This window comes from Haemaphysalis longicornis, unplaced genomic scaffold, assembly GCF_048455015.1.
Source record: "Haemaphysalis longicornis isolate Haplotype H1 unplaced genomic scaffold, Haemaphysalis longicornis Haplotype H1 scaffold_324, whole genome shotgun sequence".
Taxonomy (NCBI): domain Eukaryota; kingdom Metazoa; phylum Arthropoda; class Arachnida; order Ixodida; family Ixodidae; genus Haemaphysalis; species Haemaphysalis longicornis.
In genome coordinates, this window is record NW_027526344.1 from 116,406 (window position 1) to 139,744 (window position 23,339).

At 47.9% G+C, this 23,339-nt stretch overlaps 1 protein-coding gene across 1 annotated transcript; it reads right to left on the bottom strand.

Moving 5' to 3' along the window:
• Window positions 1-3,442: 3,442 nt before the first annotated feature.
• LOC144177843 (large ribosomal subunit protein mL37-like) lies at window positions 3,443-23,257 on the bottom strand. Its single transcript, XM_077705427.1, has 8 exons — window positions 23,178-23,257; window positions 21,239-21,481; window positions 17,395-17,510; window positions 15,536-15,773; window positions 13,398-13,516; window positions 11,981-12,166; window positions 8,708-8,856; window positions 3,443-4,084 (listed from the first exon to the last, which is right to left on the bottom strand). The coding sequence occupies exons 2-8, from the start codon at window positions 21,415-21,417 to the stop codon at window positions 3,812-3,814; spliced, it is 1,260 nt and encodes a 419-aa protein (XP_077561553.1). The 5' UTR covers window positions 21,418-21,481; window positions 23,178-23,257; the 3' UTR covers window positions 3,443-3,811.
• Between the last annotated feature and the right edge of the window lie 82 nt (window positions 23,258-23,339).

Consider the following 23,339-nt stretch of genomic DNA (forward strand, 5'->3'; position numbering starts at 1 on the left):
AAGAGATGCAGATACGATGTAACAGCAACGTTGTCATTAAGTATCGCCAGGCTTTTGCCTCGAGCATGTAAGCAGAATCAGTGCCCTGAAAAAATGTTTTTGCTATCACAAGTTTTTTATGCATTTCTATTTTACCCTTTCCTTCAATGCCTGGGAAAAGTTTTTCCGTTGCCAGTTTTCGTTCGCAAGCGTGTTTAACAAAAACATTTTCAATACTGGTGTCATTGGGAAGCTGGGGCATTCAATCAAATACCGTATTTACTCGCATAATCCTCGCACTTTTTTTTCGGAAAAGTCAATGCGAAGATAGGGGTGCGAGAATTATGCGGGGAAAAAAAAATCCGGTGCACAGTGTTGCCAATTTGCCTTCTGCCAGTCCCGCTAAATGTAGCGGTCGTTTTTTGTATATGTAAGCTCAGTGTTGCTAACAGCAGCTATTTCTTTTTATTTTATTATTTACAACGTAAACAGTCTCCCGTCGATCAGCGTTCATGAAATTGCCGCCTTTGCTTTCTGGCGCGCGCACTATCTCGTCGGCGTCACGTGCGTGCCCTACTCCAGTAACGCACGTTGAAGGCGGTGACGCCGAAGTGCCTGCCTGCGGCGCGGCTGCCGTGTTCGATCGCGTACTCTATCGCTTTCAATTTGAAAGCGGCAATGTAGCTGGCGTTCTTCCCCATGGCGAAGCGGCACCAAGCACAAAACAAAGATCAAAAAGTTCTCAAAATGGCAGCGAGCTATCCACCACTGACGCGAGTGACTCACTGACTGCTGCCGCTCAACGACGGGACCACGACGGCGACACGACGACACGACAGCGGGCTGCGCGAACACCGTCTAGTTGCGCGCACGCGAAACATGCGCGAAACCGGCTTAAGGGGGCAGACTGGTCTTAGAGCTATATTTTTTATTTACCAACCAATTTTAATGAAACTGCACTGCGTTATAGAGTTTTTTGTGCTGATTTCAAATCTCCTATTAGATTTTTTGTAAGCTGGTTATATTTTGAGTTAATTAATGATTAATTGCCATTATTTTGGGACACAGTTACAAAATAACCACTCCATTCAGAATGGCAATTACCATGTGGCTAGGCAGACCAATGACTAAAGAATACAACATAGGAAGAACTTTTTTGATTCAGCTATTTTTGGTCGTTTTACAACACAGGGAACTTCGCTTCTCCCGCAATCTGCCAGAAATGGCTCGCAGGTGGTGCCAATTGAACACAATAATAATTTTCCAAAGCCTCCATTTAAAAAATTTGTTTCCTATATTGTATTCTCCACACATTTTGGTATCAGAAGCAAAAAGAATTAAAGTTGTACCTGCTCTGGGTGCCAAGATATCTGAGGATGAAATGCTAGCTTTGCATTGCAAGAAAAGTGCCGTTTCACCATTGAATTCTGTGCTAACTGAGCTGTAGAGTGCACTTTAAAATGCTATTATAATATAATAATAACAAAATATGATGCCTTTTGATGAGGAAATTTACAGACTGTTAGAAAAATGGCCGTGGAGGCCAAAAATTCCATTTTTGAGAAAACGCTTTTTTTGACCGTTTTTCGGCCCCAAAGACCCAACTGCCCCCTTAAGGACAGTGTGAGTAGCGTGTGGTTAGGGAGTAGCCATGCAGGCTGTTAGGGCGCCTGGATGGCCTTGGATACACAGCGCTCTCCGCCGAACGGATAGGCGGCGGGGGAGGGCGCGCGTTGGAGAGCGCGTGCACCATGCGGGTTTCGCGAGCGGGCAACTTTCGCCGCTGCAAAGTTGGGGGTGCGAGGATTATGCGAGGAACCAAAAAATCCCAAGTTTTGGTGGCTCACATTAGGGGTGCGAGGATTACGCGAGTGCGAGGATTACGCGAGTAAATACGGTACATTTTATGCCACTGCAACATAAACTCAAAAAATATTTTTTGTAGAAAAAACGCTTTGTTGGGCCAAGGAATTGGCGAATTTCTCGACTTTAATGAAGGAGCTAGAGTTCGAGGCAGGAGAAAAGGTAGTTGATAGGGGTGTGCGAATATTCGAAACTTCGAATATTCGATTCGAATTTTTTGGTATTCGATTCGATTCGAACGACACTTTTATTGTTCGAAATATTCGAACCACCCAAAACTAAAAAAATAAAAAATTCAGAGCGTGTCTGTATCGGTGTTTATTTACAGTGGACTCTCGATTATACGATTCTGCGGGTGCGAATTTCGGGATGATACGAATTTCCGGAAAGTCCCGGTGAAATTGCATCGTTTGCAATGGGAAAAATTTCGGCTGTTACGAACGGACCTGCGCGGCCCGGCGGAAGATACGAACGAGCCGGCGAGGCACCCGACTGCCGAACGAGCAAGTGACGGCTCTCGCTCCCCTGTTTGTCACTCTTTCTCCAGAAACGGCCGGGCTGTTGTTTTCTGCTCGCGAAAACGCTCTGCGCACGCCCAACGCGCTGACACCGCCGCGAAACCACCCCCACTATTTCTAGGGACCCTACCCCAACGCTGCGCGCGGCGCGGCCGGCGGCGTCAACATGGCGTCGGCTCCAGCCGCGAAGTGGCGTGGGCGCTCGAGCGACCGCTTCTAACCGCTCTTTAAAATGCGGCTCAAGGGAGACACGAAGTTGCTTGTGCGGTAAAGGAGCTGATAATGCATGCGAAAACGGTACTATAAAACATCATCCGCGCCGCTAGTGAAAGCGCCCATAAAATATTTGCCGGGGTGCTAAGCCTAACCATCTCCGGCGGAGCCAAGCCGGCTGTCTCGATCTCATCGCAAGTAGTCAGGCTCCTCCATTCTGCCGCGCGCGTCGTGCGTCATTTTCTGACCGAGGTAGGCGCTACCGCGGGCGCGAAATCGTCGATGTGGGCGTGAAAATACAGCGCTCGCAGAGCTGAGGCGAGCGAATCGCGTGCAAAAACGCACCATGCGGTTCACGCTTGGCTGTTGCGGCGTCTCAAGTGAGCGGCTGTTTTCGGTATCTGGTAAAGTGGTGACGAGCAGGAGGTTGTCACTGCTCCCCGAACATGTCGAGCAGTTAACCTTTCTCCATGTTAACATTTAAGTGAGTGCAGACCTTAACCTGTTGAGGCAATGGTATTGTGTAATTCCTAATTTCACTTTGTGTGATTTGTTGTGCAATAAAGTTGCAGTTTTTGTGTCTCTAGATGGTGAAAACATTAATTTTACAAAAAACAATAAGTATTCGTATTCGAAAAATATTCGAAAAATATTCGATTCGATTCGAACTTTGTTTTTATTATTCGAATTCGCTTCGAAATTAAAAAATTGATATTCGCACACCCCTAGTAGTTGACTATGGGGTTGCTGGCAGCAGTAACCAGCACTAGTGGTGTGTATAGCTCAACTGTCTTAAAACCTGTCTTAAAACCTTCTCATTGTAGATAAACTAGCACTTACCATAAGGATATACGCACAGATGCCATTTGTGTTGTGAATGGGTATAAGTTTGCAAAGCGTAGAGAAGTAGACTGACGAGAGAAAAATTATTGAGAAAAGGAGCTAGTCACTGTTATCCTGCTCTGCAGATGACCCCGGACCTTCCATATTTAGAAGCACAAACACGAGGCAAAATTTCCCGGGAGGGAAACATCAACACACGGAGCAACCATGGATCAGTGTTTTAGTAATTTGCCTTGTCAGTTCTAAAATGCCCATCCCCATGTTGTACTGGCCACACGCGGAACTAGCCTCACACCCAGATGATGCATTCACCTTAGTACAGTGCTCCTACTTTCAGGCAGTCGACACTGCTAATTAGCACTGCTAAGCTGTTTTATTCGACGCTACCAACACCGCTACTTGTCGACGGAGGGCGTCCTGGCGAATCCGTTGGTGTAGAAGGCCAGGAAGCGCTGGAAGACATTAGGGTTGTGTCCCAGCATGCCCTGGTGGGGGTCGCAGCTCTCGAACAGCCGGTGCGGCTCCCCCTCGACCCACACTTGGTTCTTGACCCCCTCATCCGAGGACAGGTCCAGCGTGTTCAGCTGGTAGGCAAGGAAGCCGAAGGTGCTCTCGTCACTGTACGTGCACTGCACCGCCAGGGGCTCCGGCAGGGTCAGCGTGTCCGCCTGTAATTCCAAGGGGCAGAGGTCGTGACCTTTGACCCGTGCAGTTTGTGCCACATCGTGAATGGCAAGACGCTGGGCAATGCGGTAGTGCATAGCTGACGAGTTAATTGCATCCGCTTTTGCCAAAGTGGCAGCACACACGGTCCCAAGTCCTGACCCGCCGCGGTGGCTCAGTGGCTAAGGCATTGTGATGCTGAGCCCAAGGACGTGGGTTCAATTCCCGGCCGTGGCGGCCGCTTTTCTGGTGGAGGCGATAAGCAAAAACACTGATGTGTTCAACATTTCAGCACATGTTGAAGATCACCAGGTGGTCAAAATTAATCCAGAGCCCTCCACTATGGCGTGCGTCATAACCTGTGTAGCGTCGGTGCTTTAAACCTTATAATTAGGGGTGTGCGAATATCAATTTTTTAATTTCGAAGCGAATTCGAATAATAAAAACAAAGTTCGAATCGAATCGAATATTTTTAGAATATTTTTTCGAATACGAATACTTATTGTTTTTTGTAAAATTAAAGTTTTCACCATCTAGAGACACAAAAACTGCAATTTATTGCACAACAAATCATACAAAATAAAATTAGAAATTACACAATACCATTGGACTCAACAGGTTAAGGTCTGCACTCACTTAAATGTTAACATGGAGAAAGGTTAACTGCTCGACATGTTCGGGGAGCAGTGACAACCTCCTGCTCATCACGACTCCATCAGATACCGAAAGCAGCCGCTCACTTGAGACACTAGTGGCTGGCATGCCCGAGCCCGTGCACATTGCCGCGCGCTGATACAGTAAAATCTCGATGATACTAATCTTGCGTAGGGTTGCCACCTGACCGGTTTTGGACCGGCTGGGCCGGTTTTTTAGACAGCGGGCCGGTTGCCGGTCTGTACCTAAAACCTGCCGACATCGGCCGGTTTTTTTAGTATTGTGCCGCGGGTATTTCTTTTTGGCCTTTTGTAAGCGTGAATACAGCAAATACGACGATAAATATGTGTCGACAAGCTGTGCAAAGACACGCGAGCCGACAAAATACGTAGCCGAGCGTGATTCCTGAGATGGAAGGGGACCAAAGGGAGGAACAGCACCACGAAATGCCCCCGGCGCGGTCAGCAAGTACGGCTACTTTTTAGTGCAGCACGGTCAGAGCAATAACCAAAATCTCAATTACATTTAAATACAAACGTTATGTGGATTTCTCCACAGGAAAACGCTATAATAAATGGCATTGCATGTCAGAAAAAAAAAAACAAGAAGAACGTAGCGTCTCTTTTTTAACGCAAATTCAACCTTCTATATAACCCCCCCCCCTCCCCCTCCGAAGGGCTGGTTTTTTCTTTGGGGAAAGGTGGCAACCCTAATATTGCGGGACCGCGAAAAATATTCGTATCATCCGAAATTCGTATGAACCAACACAGACCAAAAAATTGAGCGCTGAAAAAAAGTTTTCGTTTATTTCTTCTCTTACTTTCGCGTGAAGAAATTCGTGATTTTTTCTGCTTTTTTTAACCCCCATGTCACAAAGCAGTCCTTTCTGGAGCACGTAAAGCTTCGCGCTCGTCTCCTCACTCGCTGTGCACAAGCTCGCTACACGCCGCAAGTCAAGCGTGAACCGCATGGTGCGTTTTTGCACGCGATTCGCTCGCCTCGGCTCTGCGAGCGCTGTATTTTCACGCCCGCATCGACGATTTCGCGCCCGCGGTAGCGCCTACCTCGGTCAGAAAATGACGCACGACGCGCGCGGCAGAATGGAAGAGCCTGACTACTTGCGATGAGATCGAGACCAACCTATCAAGTAACGTTGATCGAGACAGCCGGCTTGGCTCCGCCGGAGATGGTTAGGCTTAGCACCCCGGCAAATATTTTACGGGCGCTTTCTAGCGGCGCGGATGATGTTTTATAGTACCGTTTTCGCATGCATTATCAGCTCCTTTACCGCACAAGCATCTTCGTGTCTCCCTTGAGCCACATTTTAAAGAGCGGTTAGAAACGGTCGCTCGAGCGCCCGCGCCACTTCGCGGCTGGAGCCGACGCCTAGTTGACGCCGCCGGCCGCGCTGCGCGCAGCATGGGGGTGGTTTCCCGGCGGTGTCAGCACGCGTTGGGCGTGCGCAGAGCGTTTTCGCGGGCAGAAAACAACAACACCGATACAGTCTGCGAAAGCACGTACCGTTCGCCGTGTATATGCTTCGCGACTTTGCTGCTGAGACACGCTCTGAATTTTTTTTTTTTTTTAGTTTTGGGTGGTTCGAATATTTCGAACCATAAAAGTGTCTTTCGAATCGAATCGAATACCAAAAAATTCGAATCGAATATTCGAAGTTTCGAATATTGGCACACCCCTACTTATAATCAATCAATCAACAATCAATTAATCAAGCAATCAATCAATCAATCAATAAATCAATCAATCGTCCCGAAATGTACAATTTCAACCAAGTGCTATGTGTTCCGTCCAACTGCTGTCCAGCAATAGAAGCTTAGTTACAAGCAAGAGATCCTTTAGAGCTTCGCCCCCCTACCACTAAATGTGAAAACTACAGGTACAGCAGGCTAATCAGAGCAGAAAAGCAGCTGGCCACAACGCTTCTTGTCCATGACTAGCCATGTCGGCTAAGGATCCAGATGACTCTTCACCCATTTTCTGTACCTGTTTTTTATGTAATAAACATAGTTCTGAGTTCTGAAGCTGGCAAATGGTGGCAAAGTAGAGGGTGCAAGCTCTAACCAACTCCCACACTGGCTACAACAATGGCTCACTCCCATGGCCTGCCTGCCCAGAATCCGCTGCTTTTGTCGCATAACAATTAGGTGAGCTGTGTATGTTAAAAAACACATACTGAGCAGGTTTTGCAATGGATCATTTAAAAGTCACTGAAAACTGTTGACTGCAAGTGCAGAACTTGCAGAGTTGTATTGTTCTGCACTATAAATCTAGAACAGTTTCCTCATTACAAGAGCGTCACGGCTGCAATCAGACACACTGAACTTCGCTTATGCCACCCACTTTAACTTGGGGATGCCTCACATAAGCTCGTGTTACATTACCAAATGCTTCCTTCACTCCTGCTCTGGCAACGAGTGCTACCGACTCAGTCAAAAAGACAAGGAAGCGAGGCAACAAAAGCGGGAAGGCGTTCGCACAGCCAGAGTTTAACGATGCTCTTTCTGCAAAGAGTAGAGGCACTGTCCAGCAGCGCTGTACTGCAGAACAAAGAGCACCAACATTTTTCGCAGCAAAGCAGGAGTGTTGACTGCCATTGTGCCACTCCCACTGTTCACAACGCTTCTTGTACCAGGCTATTCACAGCCGTTCAAATTTTGGGGGTTTGATGCGCTGAAACAACACCTGGGCTATGAGGCGTGCCGTAGTGGAGGGCTCCGGATTAATTTCAACCACCCAGGGATCTTTAAAGGGACTCCGCAACACTTCCAATAAACACCTTCACTCTTTCCTTCGCATCTGAAAGCAGTGCGAATGCTATAGTTATCACCAGCATGGAGCAATGTCGCGTGATTCGCTCGTCGCAGCACATCTGCCTGCTGTTTCTGCATTGCTTTTGTGGCTTTCCTTTTAAAGTGGCTATCGAATGCGTTCACTGCCACAACTGAATGGGAAGCCGGCCAATAGCCGCTACGCCGCTGTAATGACGTAATTCCAGTGGTCGAAGAGCACCAAGACCGGGAAAGAGAGAAACATCTTTTAAGCAGGTTTCCAAGTTATCTGATGGGCATAGAACAGTAATTTCTAGCTGTGGTACTCTGCAACCCCCTCATCTAAGTACTGGATGTGTTGCTTGACTACGTCCAGAAGTCAGATGAAGCAGCTCGCACGGGCCTTCAAGCATATAATAGGAGGAAGGTCATCTTCACCAAGCATGATGCCTCAGCTATGACGAAGGCACTTGTTTTAATGGAGCGGAACCGTCTCTGGTCTCTTCCAGAGCACCATTATGCCTTCTTGCACTACATAGACCCCGAGCTCATGATTGAGCTGCCAGAGCGATTTCCGTGCCGACTAGAAATTTTGTAGCCCCGATTGCGCCTCAATGGAGCGCTTGCGAAAGTGTACCTGTTTCGACTTTGTGATAGCTGCAGATCGCCAGAAACCGTGGAACACGCACTGTTAGAGTGCCCCGCTTACAAGCTCGCAAGGTGCCGTTTGGTGCAGGAGATCGAACACGTACGCCCAGGACCAATCAGCCTAAAAGTGCTCCTTAATCCATGCCCTGCCCTTCAGCTCTACGCAGAGCACTAATGGCGTTATTTGCATACCTGGACGAAATCGGCATCACTGAACTGATAAAAATACCACTGAAATCGTGATGTTCATCGAACTGTTCACACACACTCCGTGATGCCTGCTTTTTTTTTTTACTTTTTTTTCTCTCTTTTTTTTTTCTATAGGGCCTCTTCTACCCTCCCCTACCCATTCCCCGCCGAGTAGCATGTCAGTGTTAAGATTCTGGCAAACCTCTCGGCTTTCTTCTCTAATAAAAGAGCTTTCTCTCTGTCTCCATCTCTCTTTCGGCAAGCAAGTAAGATTTCGAGAAAAGTTGGAAGAAAGTGTTGCAGGGCCCCTTTAATCCACACTTTGGGACGACGCCCGTGATTGGCACCCACCCCGTAGAGGTGCCTGGCCCTGGCCGCGGCGAACGTGAAGCAGGCCATGATGGCGCGGGCCAGCTTCTCCCGGGGGAACCAGAAGTAGGGGTACGGGTGGGTCACGTGCAGCGTGTGCGGGTACTGGTTCAGGGTCACGTGGGGCACCGCTGCGTTTAGAGACAGAAAAGGAAGGATGAGGTAACGTTCCATCACACGCAGTCTTACAGCATCATGACCGACTGGAGCAACCAAGTGGTTGCACGCTGCGCCCTGATCAAGTGCGTGAACTCCCTCTTGCTTGCAATGAAAACCTGGCAGAGGTGCCTTTGTCTATCATCTTTCTCTATTCTGGTCTCTGCTGCTTCCGTTCATTACAACGTCGCCTCCTTCAGGTTGGATTATTTTATTTTCTTTTGCAACATGTGGTTAAGGGGGACTCCCCTGTTAACTTCATGACCCACAGGCTTGCTTAAAAACCACGTGCACCAATACAAAAAGTTTCACAAACAAACAGAAGTCTGCACAACGGCCTAGATTGGTTATTTTAGAAATATATGTCACTTCTGTACTGAAATAAAAAAAAAATTGAACTCTCCCATGGCACACCACTGCTGCCATCTAATGAAAACCAGACCAAATAAAATGCATTTCTTGTTTATTTTTTTATTTCAGTAAAGATCTGCGATATTTCTAAAAGAAGCAAACTAGGGCGCTAGGAACATTGTCACAGATTTGAAAAGCTTTTGTATCAGTACACGATTTTTAAGCCATAGGAATGTGATCAGGTGGGTTCCCCTTAACTTTTTATGTCGTCCCCTCAGCAATTTTATGAAATGAAGCTTCATGCAAAAGATGTCCCTTAATGGTCTGTGCAGCTAATCATAATTCAAACTGGAAACTTCAGTATACATAATTATCGATAGCATCATGGCAGAAATTTAACGACAGTTCAACAATTGATGACACCGTATTAATAGTTTGATAACAGCAGCCTATCAGTGGCATTACACTGAGAGTTTCGCTGTAAAGGTACCATCAATAGTCAATCAACTATGGCTAGTACTACCACCAGTGGCTTTCTAAATACTCCTTGTATGGGAAGTACTATCAATAGGTTTGCGTCACCACTGTATTGTTCACGACCCATTGAAACTCTCCACCTACTGACTACAGTCGAACCCGGACATATCGATTTATTGTCTATATCAAACAATGCAAACACCCCCTTGGAAACCAAATGCGAAAGTATAGCATTGTTGTACGCATGTATCGAACACATGCAGAGATCACAGGCAGAGTCGATGTATCGAACGCCACGCCGCAAGTGCCCCTCCAAGTGCACTTCTCCTGATGGAATGGGGGCGATGATGATGATGGCTTCTCACAGCGCTGCCGTGCTCTATGAGGAGGAGGTAACATCGGCATCGCCGCATCACTTCGATGCCTTTGAACACATCCTCGCAAGCTAGCAAGGGGGGCAGCCGTATGGTAGGCAATAAAGGAGGAAGGGAAGCCTCCCCATTGCCGCAAGTTGCCAGGTTCTTCCTACTACCACATTGGCGCCCGTCATTTCCTGGCCGAGGCAGAAGCTGCTGCCGGCGTGGAATCACAGACGCAGATGCGGGCGTGGAAAAAATGCCCGCAAGGCTCATAGTGACCAATCGGAGCTAACAGCGACCAACAAATACTTGGCAATGCGCCTGCTGGAATGATGGAACAACGGAACCAACAAGCACGAGGGAACACGAATGAAGGGCAAAGCTGCACATGCGGCAGCGGCGGCGGCGCAGGTGTTCTCTAGCGACAATTCTGGAAACCAAACTTTCCACACTCGCCAACTTTTCCACAGAAGGCGCCATATGCAGCTCGTAGATAAGGTGCTACAGTCGAATCCCGCTACAATGAAATTCACGAGGCGTGCAAAAATTTCACTGAAGCGAAAACTCGTTGAGGCAAAATCCGCCCAACACACCACGGAAGGGCAAGAAAAATAGCCCTGCATATTTCCATACGTATTGCCGTACAACGCATGTCCACCGAACTGATTACTAGCAGACAGCTCCTAGGCCGTTGGAAGGCCCCCTCTCGCTTGTGGTAGGAGCGTTGCCGTTATCTTATCCTCTGACAGGGCACGGCAGCAACTGACCTTGGCAGGCAAGACGCGCGGCCTTGCATTTAACGCGATCATGCGCTCGCGACTAAGACAGGATGATGTGGGTTCGAGACGAAACACGAAAACATTATTTTTGCGTTTGACTTTGAAGAACTGTAGAAGGAAAACTGCAAGGACAGGTGCTCACAAGGCATACATGACAGCGCCGCGCCAGCAGCACAGCACATTGGCGCGATTTCAACTGTATACGGATTGGCTGTAGCTCCAGCTTGGTGAACTGGGCCTGCACCTCATGTAAAGACGGGCAGCCACATCGTCATCACTAGCAAACAACGGCGTCCACCTATGAGCTTGTTTTTGTTTTGGGTGGTGGTGTGGGTGCACGGTGCATGTTTTCGGTGAAACTAAGCATCGTGAATGTATAAAAAGTTACAAATATCTGGCGTTATGCTTATTTTGTTGCAAAACAAACGTTCAAACCCAGTCCCAATGAGCGAAAATTCCGTTGCAGCGAAAGAAAGCCAGACAAATGGTTCGTCGTCGTGGCGAGGACTTTGTTGCATTGACTTGTATGGCGAACTGATGGGGAATTAAAAATATTTCGTTAAAGCGGAAATTTCGTTGAAGCGGAGTTTGTTGTAGTGAGGTTCGACTGTAGTAGTCAAGGAGCTTGTTCATAAGCTCCGTAAGCTCCGTGACATTTGGCGACCCGTATCGCCGTTCACATTTTATTGAGATCCCATTTCAGGTGCTTGCACCTCCCGAAATCCGTTTCTAGAACAAAAATTTTATGCCTACTTGTCCATGAAACTTCCTTACATTCAAATTTCGGCAAACAAGACTTCATTGCACAAATGTTGAAAATACATGAGGTGCACGCACTTGAAGTTAAAGGAAATCACATGGTTTGTTACACTGGGTTTCGTTGCACTGAAATTCATTACATCAAGGTTTGACTACTCCCTCACTCCAGGTCATTAGTAAGATAGACAAAAGAAAAAATTAAGTCACTCACGCCTCCTAAAGTTATGGGTTCCCGCACAACACTGCAGCAGCAAGTAAAAAATGCAGCGGACTTTCAGAAAACCTCACACAACCAAAGCAGAGTCCTCTCTCAAGCCCACAACAACCTCTGCACGACACAACCAAAGTGGGAGGGGTAGGGGGTGAGCACTCACGGTAGATGTCATCCATGCGGTAGATGTGTGCCCGGTCCAGGTCCAGGGTGTACTTGGCCGGGTAGAGGTCGGGCAGCGGTGCCTGTGCCGTGGCCTGCACTTCCTCGGGGCTGCCGAAGGGGGCCAGGGGAACCCGGCTGGTGGTCAGGGTGTCCGCCTCACCCTGGAACACCATCGTGTTCCCGTCTGCAAGGAACCACCACCCACGGGAGGAGATGAAAGGGAACCTCACGGCCAATGCAGCCGTGTACGGCGAGCGACCGAAGCAGAGCAGAAGCAAGGGCAGAATAACGACGAGACACACCAGAATGCTGGTTCGGACCTGTTGGTAGAACATGACAAACAAATTGAAGCGCTAGGATAACAGGGACAAGTGAGTAGACACACGCACAGGGCGCCTGTGTGTGTGTTTACACACACCACTTTGATTGGAGACAACAGAAGTGCCACTAAATGCTTTCAGCTTCAAACTCATTCCTGCTAAGTAGGTGTACCAAGCAGCCTCTCGCTCCTCTTCATATTCCACCATCTGCTGGAGGACCTGTCATTTATTTAGAAGGCCTCAGGCAGCGCCATCTATCTAGGACCTCCGTTACCTTTGTACGTTGCTAAATAAACAGCTCCACTCCTGGTCTCGACTGGGCTAATCTTGACTCTCTGGCCTCCCACAACAACAGTGTATGTTCCAATTGCTTTGTTTTCGTCTTGTTCGTTACACTTCGGACTGCATGTGATCCAAGGCAGCTAGGTGGTTTATTGTCCAGAATTATTACAAACCAGCACCTTGATCGATGCCTATAAATGGCATTCATTGAAAAGTTTAGTTGTCAATTTCTTCACTTGGCAACACTGGAAACAGCCACGAACATGGCCGAAGCACCATAGACATCGCGCGGCTTGTGCCACTGCGCCCACCCACCGCAGAAAAAAAAAAACGGCATGCATCGTCTGCTCCATTTAAACCCGATTCTCAGTGGTGGTGTCAACAGAGATGTTATTAATAGCGCTCACATTGGGCTCGACGCATTACTTTGGTTTCGATGGGATAAAGTTTGGAACGTCCAACACATCATGTGCTTAGCACAAGTACCGCCATCTTGTAGAGCCCGACATAACCAGTTACAGTGCACTCACATGGTTGCCTGCATGCGTGCCTCGCCAGTGAACACAACCTGTAGATTTTATACTGGAAAAGGATGAACACAGTTACAAATCTATGAAGCGTCGCCTCCAAAGCACCGAAGAACTTCCTCCGAAACATCATCCCAGCTACAGTAGCATGCCTGGGTCACAAAAACAACCACGAAGCACGCAAGCCCCGCTACACATGTCCGAGCAAGAACTACGCAACCAGACCGACCGCCACTTGAAGCAAGGCCCAAGGAAAAGCGGTGCCAGGAGGCCGGTCACTGCTCACCTGCCTTCTGGAAGCAGGCGTTGCTGAGCACCTGGGCAAAGCGGGTGCGTTCCAAGGCCTCGGGCAGCTCGCTGGTCAGCTTCTCGCACAGCTGGTGGTAGCTGGCCAGCACGTTGGTGCTGCAATTGGCACAAGGCAGAGGCACAACTGATGCGGCCGGCTGTAGTCCACGCAGAAGCAGGTTAAACAGCCGCATGAGCGCTACTATACTCCAAAGTAACAGTCAAAAGAATTCCACCCAGAAAGCCCAAAGGTTATATTGAACGCATTCCGGAAGTAAAAAGAAGTACAACTGGGCAGTGGCACTATGAGACGAGGGCATTGCATTGGCTCAGACATCAGAGTTTTTGCATTCATAATCATGCCCATCATCAACACTGTCATCAGTTGGCAGGCCCCAGTGCCACCAAGGAGGTGATGAACGCGGTGGACATCTTGCATCCTTACACCAGAACGCAGGTCGACACCGAAGCCTCTGCAGATTTAGTGTTCTTGGAGCGCCGTGTAATGCTTTCACTTTTACATAAGCACCAGCAAGCGAAAATCACCCAGTCTTTTTTTTTTTTCTGTTGAATAAAGTGTTTGAGAGGCAGGACCACCTCAATTTATACACCTTGCATTTTGGTTTTGTTCTTCCGTGATTTTCGCTACGGTGGCTACAGTCACCATATTTGTGCTAGCATTCAGACGAAAACTTCATGCAATAAAAACCTGGAGTTAGGGAAAAATAAAAAATTGCAAACTTTTTCAACTTCATTACATCCAGGTTTAATTGTAATGGTGAGAATGATGCTGCCTTGATGAGGCTATTTCGTACCACCAGGCAGTGCTTGAAAAGTTCACCCTGAGTATAGGTGCTGAAAATTCGTGGTGAGGTGAATATCAAATGTGAAAGCACCATTTAGTATACAGAAAGGCAACAAATATTCATTCATCCCAAGCCAGGCTGCACTTTGTGGCTGCCTCTTAAGAACACTCAAATTCGCTCTGCCCTTCAGCACTCTCCCAATTCGGTGCTAACTTTTTGTACAATACTCCCTGCCTGTTTTTTATTTTCTTTCCCATCATTTTCCCACACAATTTACACAGGCTTTATACTTAATCGCACAGGGTGTGCCAAATGCCCCCTTTGTGAACTTGCAAGTGTGTGTCCTGACACACCGCCACCATTAGAGCAGAAGGTGGATACCATAAGGAGAGGGAACCCTTTCATACCCCTCTTGTCGCGAGAAAAAAAGATGCATCCCCCGCAACTTCCACATTTAATTGCAACAACAACGCAGGGTACGACGACACAGTCTGGAGTGTATCTGCCCCATCCAAAGTGAGGAGCACTAATTCCCGCCCGCCCATTCTGCTGGATCCCTTTCCCTCATAACGAGGGGCACCCCTCTTCCCGACAGAGACTTGCCATTTGCCAATCCCCCTCCTGCAGCCTAATCTGTGCCTTGCTCTACTCCTCACCCCATCCCTTGTACGATAAGCAGGAGAAGGTGGGGGAGCATGGTAACACAGTCGACAAAGCGAATACACTTGAACCCCCGATGGGTGAAGCATGAACCACATGGCGCATTTTTGCATGCAATTCGTGCGCGCCGCCGTTGCGCATGCGAATTTTTCACGCCGCATCGACGATTGCGCGCACGCGGCAGCTTCTGCCTCACTCAGAAGATGACGTGCGTCGTGCACGGCAGTGGGAGGAGCCTGATGACTACTGCCAATGGGGAGGCATGCGCCTCATGGCAGCAGTTTCGAAGTGCTCAAGACATCCGGCTGGCTCCGCCAGAGATGCTTAGGCTTGCCACCCTGTTAGATATTGTACGGGTGCTTTCACTAGCGGCGTGGATGATGTTTTATACCACTGTTTTCACCCACTTATTTACCGCACAAGCAACTTCGTGTGTGCTTTGAGCGGCATTTTAGAGAGCGCTTAGAAGTGGTCGCTCGAGCTCCCTACGCTACTTCGCGGTCGAAGCTGCCGCCACGTTGCCGCCGCCAGCCGCGCCGCACGCATCATGCGGGTGGTTCCGCGGTAGCGTCAGTGTGCCCGTGGCATGCGCGGTGCGTTTTTGCGAGCAGAAAACGCTCCATGCGATTCACGCTTGACGGGGTAACCACGCCCGTGGCCCCCCACTTACACCTTCCGGCGGACGGGCACGCCGTAGTCACGGGGGAAGCGCCAGTGCGGCTTCTCCACGTCGAGCTTCTTGGGCAGCTTCAGCTGGGTGCAGTCGTACAGGTGCACCTGGCACAGGGCCTCCCTGGCGCGGGCCTCGTGCGCCTCCCCCAGGGCGTGCTTCCCCACGTGGGCCCCCAGCTGTGCGGGCAGGCCCTCGTAGCGCAGCGTCTTGGTCAGCAGGCACGCGTGACGGTCGCCTGGCAGCAGGGGAGGAGGGAAGGGTGGCGGGGTGGTGACCGCAGTCGTCCCCCATCCCCTCTTTTTTGGACAGTAACAGAAGGATCGTGCAAGCAGGCCCTTTTCATTCACTGTTGTAACGAAAAAAACATCACTCGATTTGGTAAACCTAGTAAAGTCCCTGGCACACAGACTGAACCCAAAATGGCTGAATAAGAAACCACTCGAAGAGTGCTCAGCTTTAAGCCAAATTTCTGAAGACTTTGAAAATTCCTGGAAACAAAGTTAAGCAACTCAAGTCAGAAAATGGATGCTAATGCTTCCACAATCGCTGTCTCATAAAAAGTGCCTAGGTGCCCTCGCAATTTTTTTTATGTGCACAGCACTTTAGGGGCTCGCCTTGTCGTCGTAGCTCGCTTGCTGGACCCAAGTACAGCCACACGACGTTCCGTCATAGCAGCTGTCGTCACAACATACCCCCGAGGCTTTTAAAGTCAAGGCGGGAATATATAGTCAAAAGTGTTCGAAACTCGTGAACTGCTGGTGCTTGTCATACATCTCCCTGTTGTTTAGCGCAAAGAAAACTGCAGGTACATTTGAGGCAAAATATACGTAATTAACCGACAGCACCCACATTCCTGTAGTTACAAACGCTCATTGGGTTAGTTTTTACGATAGTAAGCGAAAAAAAGTGGCAGTGCAATGCCGGCACGTGTGGGAGCAAAAGCAGGCACAAAAAGAACAGAACCACCACTGGCGCAGTTTCAGGTAGGGGCATGCGAGAACTGCGAAGGCGGGAAATTTGAATTGCATCGGGTGGTAGCAGTGAGCGGATAACGGGGCCACAGCACATTATGGCGAATCACTGCTCTGCATTTCCGACAGCTTTCACATCGAGTGGAACGGCTTTAGTTTTTTTTGTTGTTGTTTTGCCCACCGACACTGCTGCACAGAGGCCGTGAGGGGGCACACACAATCCTTGGATGGAGGGTGAAAGTGATAGCACGGAGGATGCCATAGGGTGCGGAGGGCCATCAACAGAAGCGACAAGCATAGAGTTTTGTCAAATACGTAGTGACAACACCGCGCACAAAACACTTATTCACTTTGACTCATATAAGAGCCATGCCTAGCGGGAAGGGTGGGTAGAACTGGGGAGATTGATATTCCTTTCCGAAAGATAGGTACAAGCCCGGCACTTTGAATGCGATGCAGAACGCTTGCTAAACGTGCTGGTGTGCCAAGCCCAACATCTAAACCGACCCACAGTATACCAAACCCCATTCATTCACAAAGAGAATGCGCAGAATTGAGCTAAGAGGTCATTTTTACAACAAAGGAAAATCACGGGTGTTGCAACAAATATTGGCATTGCTGGGGATCAAATGCCGGGTGTTCATTCCCAATTCAATTCTCTCCTCAGGCCGCTGAGGCAGAACAGCGGAGCTCTTTTAGGAGTAAGGTAGAAGAACAGAAGGAGTGCTCCAAGCCAAGCGGCAGGTAGCACAGCCTCCTGCACACAGGAAATGCCAAGCTAGTACCAACAACGGGGCGGAATCTCGCCTGGTGACCCTGATGCACCATTTGGTGCCATGGAATCACTTTCCCACCTAGCTGCTCAGAAAGGCTGGGACGACCCACCCTCGAGCAGTCGTGACTTTTGGTGCACGATATAGGCCTCCTGGTCGTGCCAGTTGGGGTTCCGGCTGTCCGTACGCTGGCTGTCTGGGATGCCGTGGGGCTCCGGCAGCTCGAACCTGTTGCCAGTGGTCGAAGAGAGAACACATCACACGACTCAATGAATTCACAGATGGCAAAGAACTGAGCCATGAGCTGCTGCTGAGTTTTGAGACTTCTGGAAATTTCTAGCTCCGGTCGCCATAATTACACCCGAGTGCACTCAGTGTCCCACACTTTCTTCAGTCGTACCTACCTTAGAGACCCTTGATGCCTCGATTCTGATAAAATCAAAAGCGCTTTACGGTCCCCTCAACGACCATGGTTTGGTTCCATCAGTTCTTTGCAGATTAAGGTTGTCCTAACCGAGTTGCAACGAAAATGGCGCAACTCGAAACTTCACACACAGCATTTACTCGATTGCAACACACCCTTGACTCTAATACGCACGAGATTTTTGCAATTCAAAAACATAAAACGCAAAAAGCTTTACCGCACGACAAGTTGTGTAGGATGCTGGCACTTCACTTATGATAATAATAAGGCTATTCAGTCTCAAATCACAACTCACCACCCACCTTCTTCCCCCAAATTGATTGATTTTGATAAGTTATTTTATACGGGAGAGGAAAACTGAAGGTCTCCAGTGTGGGGACAGGGGTGTAGGGAAAGAAGTAAGCCCCCACGAGGTGACGGGCGCCAGGCCACTAGCAAGGATTAACTGGGCTGATACGACTAGGTGTTGATTCTGTTCAAGTGTGTCCTTATGCACAGGTTCAACATCAGAATGTTGAAAAACACCACGGTTGTGTCGACGCAGATCAAAAGTGGAGCAGTGCAGAGTACGATACAGTTAAAGCACGACCTGACGAAGTGACCAGGAACCATGAATCATTTCATTAGGTCAAAAGCTTTGTAAAATTGGGACTAATATTTCAAGCAGTTGATTCTATACATTCAATGACTCAAGGAAGGCGCATTCCAGTAGTTGCCATTAGAATGTAATTGTGGTGGCTGCAGTGCTCGCCTGCCGATAATTTAGCAATGCGCTAAAAGTGCACGGTGAAAATAATAGCGACAAAACGCTAGGGGTTCTGGGGGAATAAACTTACTTCCTTGGAAAAAAAGCCGGCGATTTTTGCCTGCACGTGCTTCGCTAGCATTGGGTGGACAGACTTTTCGTAGCACGCAAGTGCATTGAACGCATACTCAGTTCCTTCGTAGGCCCTCAGTTTTGACGTGGCACAATAATCTTCATGGCATTCTGACGAAAGATATTTGAAATTGGTCCTTTTTTTTAACTGTGTCTGTTTTTCGAAATACTTTGTTGAATCAGGAATGGCACTGGATCTACTATTTCATTTCTTCGAGTTCATAAACCAAATTGGTTTGTTGGATCAGTAAGTTCATAAGAGCGGGTTTTGTTAGATCGAGTTTTGACTGTGTGGCATGTTAGGTTCACACACAAAGTGACCGTGACAGTGGTGTCAATGTCCCTTGTTACATGGGCGAAGGTGTACGAGTACACTCAGCCTGTCGTTGTAGCGTGGTGGTCGAGTGGCCTGCAGGGGAGTTGCCTCTGACGGTAATTCTGACGGTAACCAGCCAAGAGCCATATTTAACTTGTTTAATGCATGGCGAGTAGAGAGCAACGATGATACAGGAAGCAGCGCACTGGTGTGCTTACAGCAGGACAGCTCGAACAGGAAGAGAAATGTTTCCCATGAAGGCTCAGGACGCACTGCCCCCTCGTCAGAAGCGGGCCTATTATAGTTTCCAATGCAATGGTCAAGCCCCGACACATCCAAAGTAGACAACACACACAAGAAAAGGCGCTCTCGCAGTCGGTGAGGCAGCGAGTCAGACACCGCTGCCATCAACATCCGCTGGAGTGAGCCCGTGCTCACTCAAGAGGGTTCCCGCCGCGTCGTATTCTCGAAGTCGCATGAACACTGCAGCATGTAACGACCGGCACAGTTTAGACCTATAAGCGGTTCTCCTCTCACAGCTCCAATGGTATGCAGGAAAGCACTACAGCACATTTTTGCGTTGTGCGCTGATGAAGCCTGTTCACTGCATCAACACACACACACACACACACCACAGTCTACTCGTAACACTTTCTTCCAGTCAGCTAAAGCCCCTCCATACTGCTCTCGTCCGCCGCCTGGGTTAAGTAGTGCCAACCAGCTGTCCTCCTTCCGTTTACTCCGAGCTATGGAAGCGGAGGTGCTGCCATGTTTGTTGCCAGTGTTTCCGCCACCAACTGCACGACCGCGCTATCACGGCCCGACGATGCACGCATTTAATGAACCTGCGTTGTTATTTTGCTTCCCAAGCTATGTCTAAGCCCCTGCAATAGTGCTTTCATTCACTGTGTACTGAGCACGATCGAGGGGCTTCATCCTTTTCCTGGCCTATTTTCCTTAGAGCAAAAACATACTGTTCAGGCATGCATTCATTGGAAGGCGGTGCAGTGAAAATGTGTGGACGGCACAGCGGTGTTACTTCCCCTGAGCACCTCCACACATTGGAAGTGAAATTTTGGGGAGTGTAACACACCAAAGCGGGATATAAGGCACATCGTAGCGGAGGGCTCTGAATCTGTGCTACCTCCTGGGGATCTTTAACGTGAGCCAAAATCTCGACACAAGCGCATATTCGCTTTTCGCTTCCATTTTTAGAAAAGCAGCCGCCACGGCTGAGATCGAGCCCGCATCCTTGGGGTTCAGCGGCCCTTAGCCACTGCGACGCGTGACACTTCAGAATCAGATGGTTCGTTAGAAATGATGCGCTCTGAATACGAATCAGTTTAATTTTTGTTTGCCTCATTTCCCATGTGCTCTTTTAAAATTAACCTAAGTTTGAGGTGGGCACCTGTCTTGCCTAACATTTTTTTTCCTAGTACATTACCACGCTGTTCTAATTTACTTTTTCACAAAAGAAAAAGACAAACACTAGCCCCACGATTTTTCTCAGGAGAACAGACAAGAGTGGAGCCTCTCCAAGTAGGCAAGGCATCATCACATACACCAGCCATAAAGCTCTTCGAGTGCACAACTAAGGCTAACTGGTATCCCGTTCGGTGGCCGTGTATGTCACGCGCAGACTGAACTGCAACCTAACTCAACTCAAGTAAAATTGTTTTTACACCAGTATGAGCTGCTACTGCAAGTGAATTATTGGGAAAACCCAATCCATCAAAGACACAAATGTTCCCTGAGATCACAAAAAAAGACAACTTAAATGCCCACATCAACCTCTTTTAAGAGGCCTCAAAGGCCCTAAAAAGCCTTTAAACATTTCAATGCCAAGGCTGCAGTCCACTCAGGAGGCTTCGCCCGTAACTGTCGAAGACCAACTGTCAAACTCTGAACTTCAAGGGACCCTGCAACACTGCCGATAAATGCTTTCACTTTTTCCTTCTCGTGTGTGTGATTTGCTTGTCCCAGCTTTCCGTTTCTGCTTTGCTTTTCTGGCTTTCTTTTTAAATTGGCTATCTAATGCGTTCATTTCTCCAACTGACCGAACGCCAGCCAACAGCCACTAAACCGCTGTAATGACGTAATTCCAGCAGTGAAAGAACGCTAAGAGCAGGAAAGAGAGCGAAATCTTTTGAGCAAGTTTCCAAGTTATCTATCTGGTAGGCATAGAGCAGTAATTTTTGGATGAGGTACTTCGCAGCCCCCTAATCTAAGCACTAGATGCTTGGGTTGATTACGTTCTGCAAGCATTTGAGGTTTCAAAAAAATGTTGGAAAAAGTGTTGCAGGGTCCCTTTCATTTCGTCCCCTGCGAGCAAAACTTACGGTTCGAGCTCAAACTCGTTGGCAGCGACATCCAGCGCATCGTGGATCTCGACCTGCTTGTCGAGCAGGGCCTGTGGGGTGGGAAACTTCTGGATCTTGCGCAGGGTCCTCCGCGTCTTCCACAGCCTCTTCCGCCAGTAGATGTCACTCTGCTCCCGCAGCAGCGCCGTCAGCCTCATCTTCGTGCCGACCCAGTGACACGGGACTGCTTTCCTGCTTCACAAGATGGCTTGGGTGTACCCTCTGAAAAGTTGCCGCATCACTCCCATTTTTTCAACACTTGACTCTGGTTTCGCAGTTAGTTCTTGTCACACATCCAGCAACCACTGTTCAAATGCTTTTTTGCATTTGGTGCTATGTGCGTGAATAAATTTGCAATACCCTCGCGAATGTCAGGTTCGTTAATAACATCCTCAACTGCATTCTAAAGGAACGTACCAGATGTTCATAGCTTAATTATTTACATTCCTGACTTTTATAGTTTGAGCTGCACACCCCACATACTCGCAGGTCTGACCTCGAGCTGGTTCGCCATTGATCGTGGTAAGGTGCAAACTTTCCAATGCCTGAGCTGTAATTGCTTCTTTCTCAGATAAGACAGGCCTTAAGGTGGAATTCTTTAATTAATACATAACCATTCTGGCTTGTTGGAAATACCTTAAACAACTGTTCCTCGAAACAACAAAAAAAGACTGCACACCTTATAGAAAGCTGCCTGGGACATTTTCTTCTCGAATAATTTTCAGGTTGTAGCAAACCTCATCAATATTAACTGGATAGTAAACTCAAAGTACTAAAGAAAACATTAGTTCCAGGAGAATCTTACTAAAGGGAACCTGATTTAACGAGCAACAAAATTTTGATTAATCAGGCGCAATGTTTAGTGCGAATTCGATTTCCTAAGCAGACCTGTTTGTAAAACTCAACAAGCTCATTAACTGCTCCAGTTTGGCAAGCTCTAGTTAAGTGAATTGTGGGTATGGCTGTCACAAGCACTTTTGAACACAAACTTGAATTTTTACCTCAAAAGACGACTCGTGTAACCGTACGAGCTTTTAATGTAGGCTCGGAAAACCTAAGTGCCGACTAACGGTTGCTAGCTGCCTACTGCCCAGAGTAAATGCCCTTGATACTGAGCATTGCCAATAATATACTATTTTGTGCACAGGGCCTGTTGAATGGAATAAAAATATATCCTGTAAACTGCATATTTTGGGCGCAGTATATTGGGGCAGAGCTTAGAGAAAGATCCCTAACGCTATTTTTACTGCAAAAGGAAAACGGTACGAAGTTAAGGTCACATCTAAACGAAGCTGTTCTTAGGAACTGTTACAATTATCCGGAACAACCAAGACAATTTTAGAAGTGAATAAATATTTCGTAAAGGATACAGACCAAGTAGCTGCGAAGCGAAACCGCCATGTCTCCATTTTTCGCATTCAATTTTTTCTTCCCTACGGCTAAACCTAATAAATAAAAATAACCGAAGTCCACCTTCTGCATGACAGTGCCTGACCACCTCTGACTTAACGGGCCTTTGATAGTCAAAGTAATGGTGCCAAAAATAATTTGTGCTGTGAAATTGCCGCAATCAAAGAACGGGATTTAATCGCTGGTTCACTGCTACCATGGGGTTTCATACTTTGTATGAAAAAATTGAACTCTATGACTGCTGCCTAGTAGTATTGAGCTATGTTCATAACAATGAAACATAAATGCGCGAGACATCAAATTAAATGTGTGAAGCCAGTTTCGACTGGGTATTTCTGCATGCAGTTATAGGTGTGCGCTCCGCGTGCTTTGCGGCATACCATGGCCCACGGCTACGCAACAAAACCATTATAGATAATCTAGAAACTTTCGAAGTCATTAAGCTATTTGCTATGACAAAACTTTTGATTGTCGCCGCGCAAAAGCATTCTGGAGGCAAGGAACTCACACTTAGACATGCTTCTCTCAAAAACTTGTGAACGCCGCCATGTTTGTCACCTTGCCCAGTGTTTCCAGCTTTCTTAGCTCCTCTGTGTGCTGTTTATTCACCATAATAGCAACTTTAAAAAACGTTCATCAAATACATATTTTCAGTTTTTTAGGTTACCTT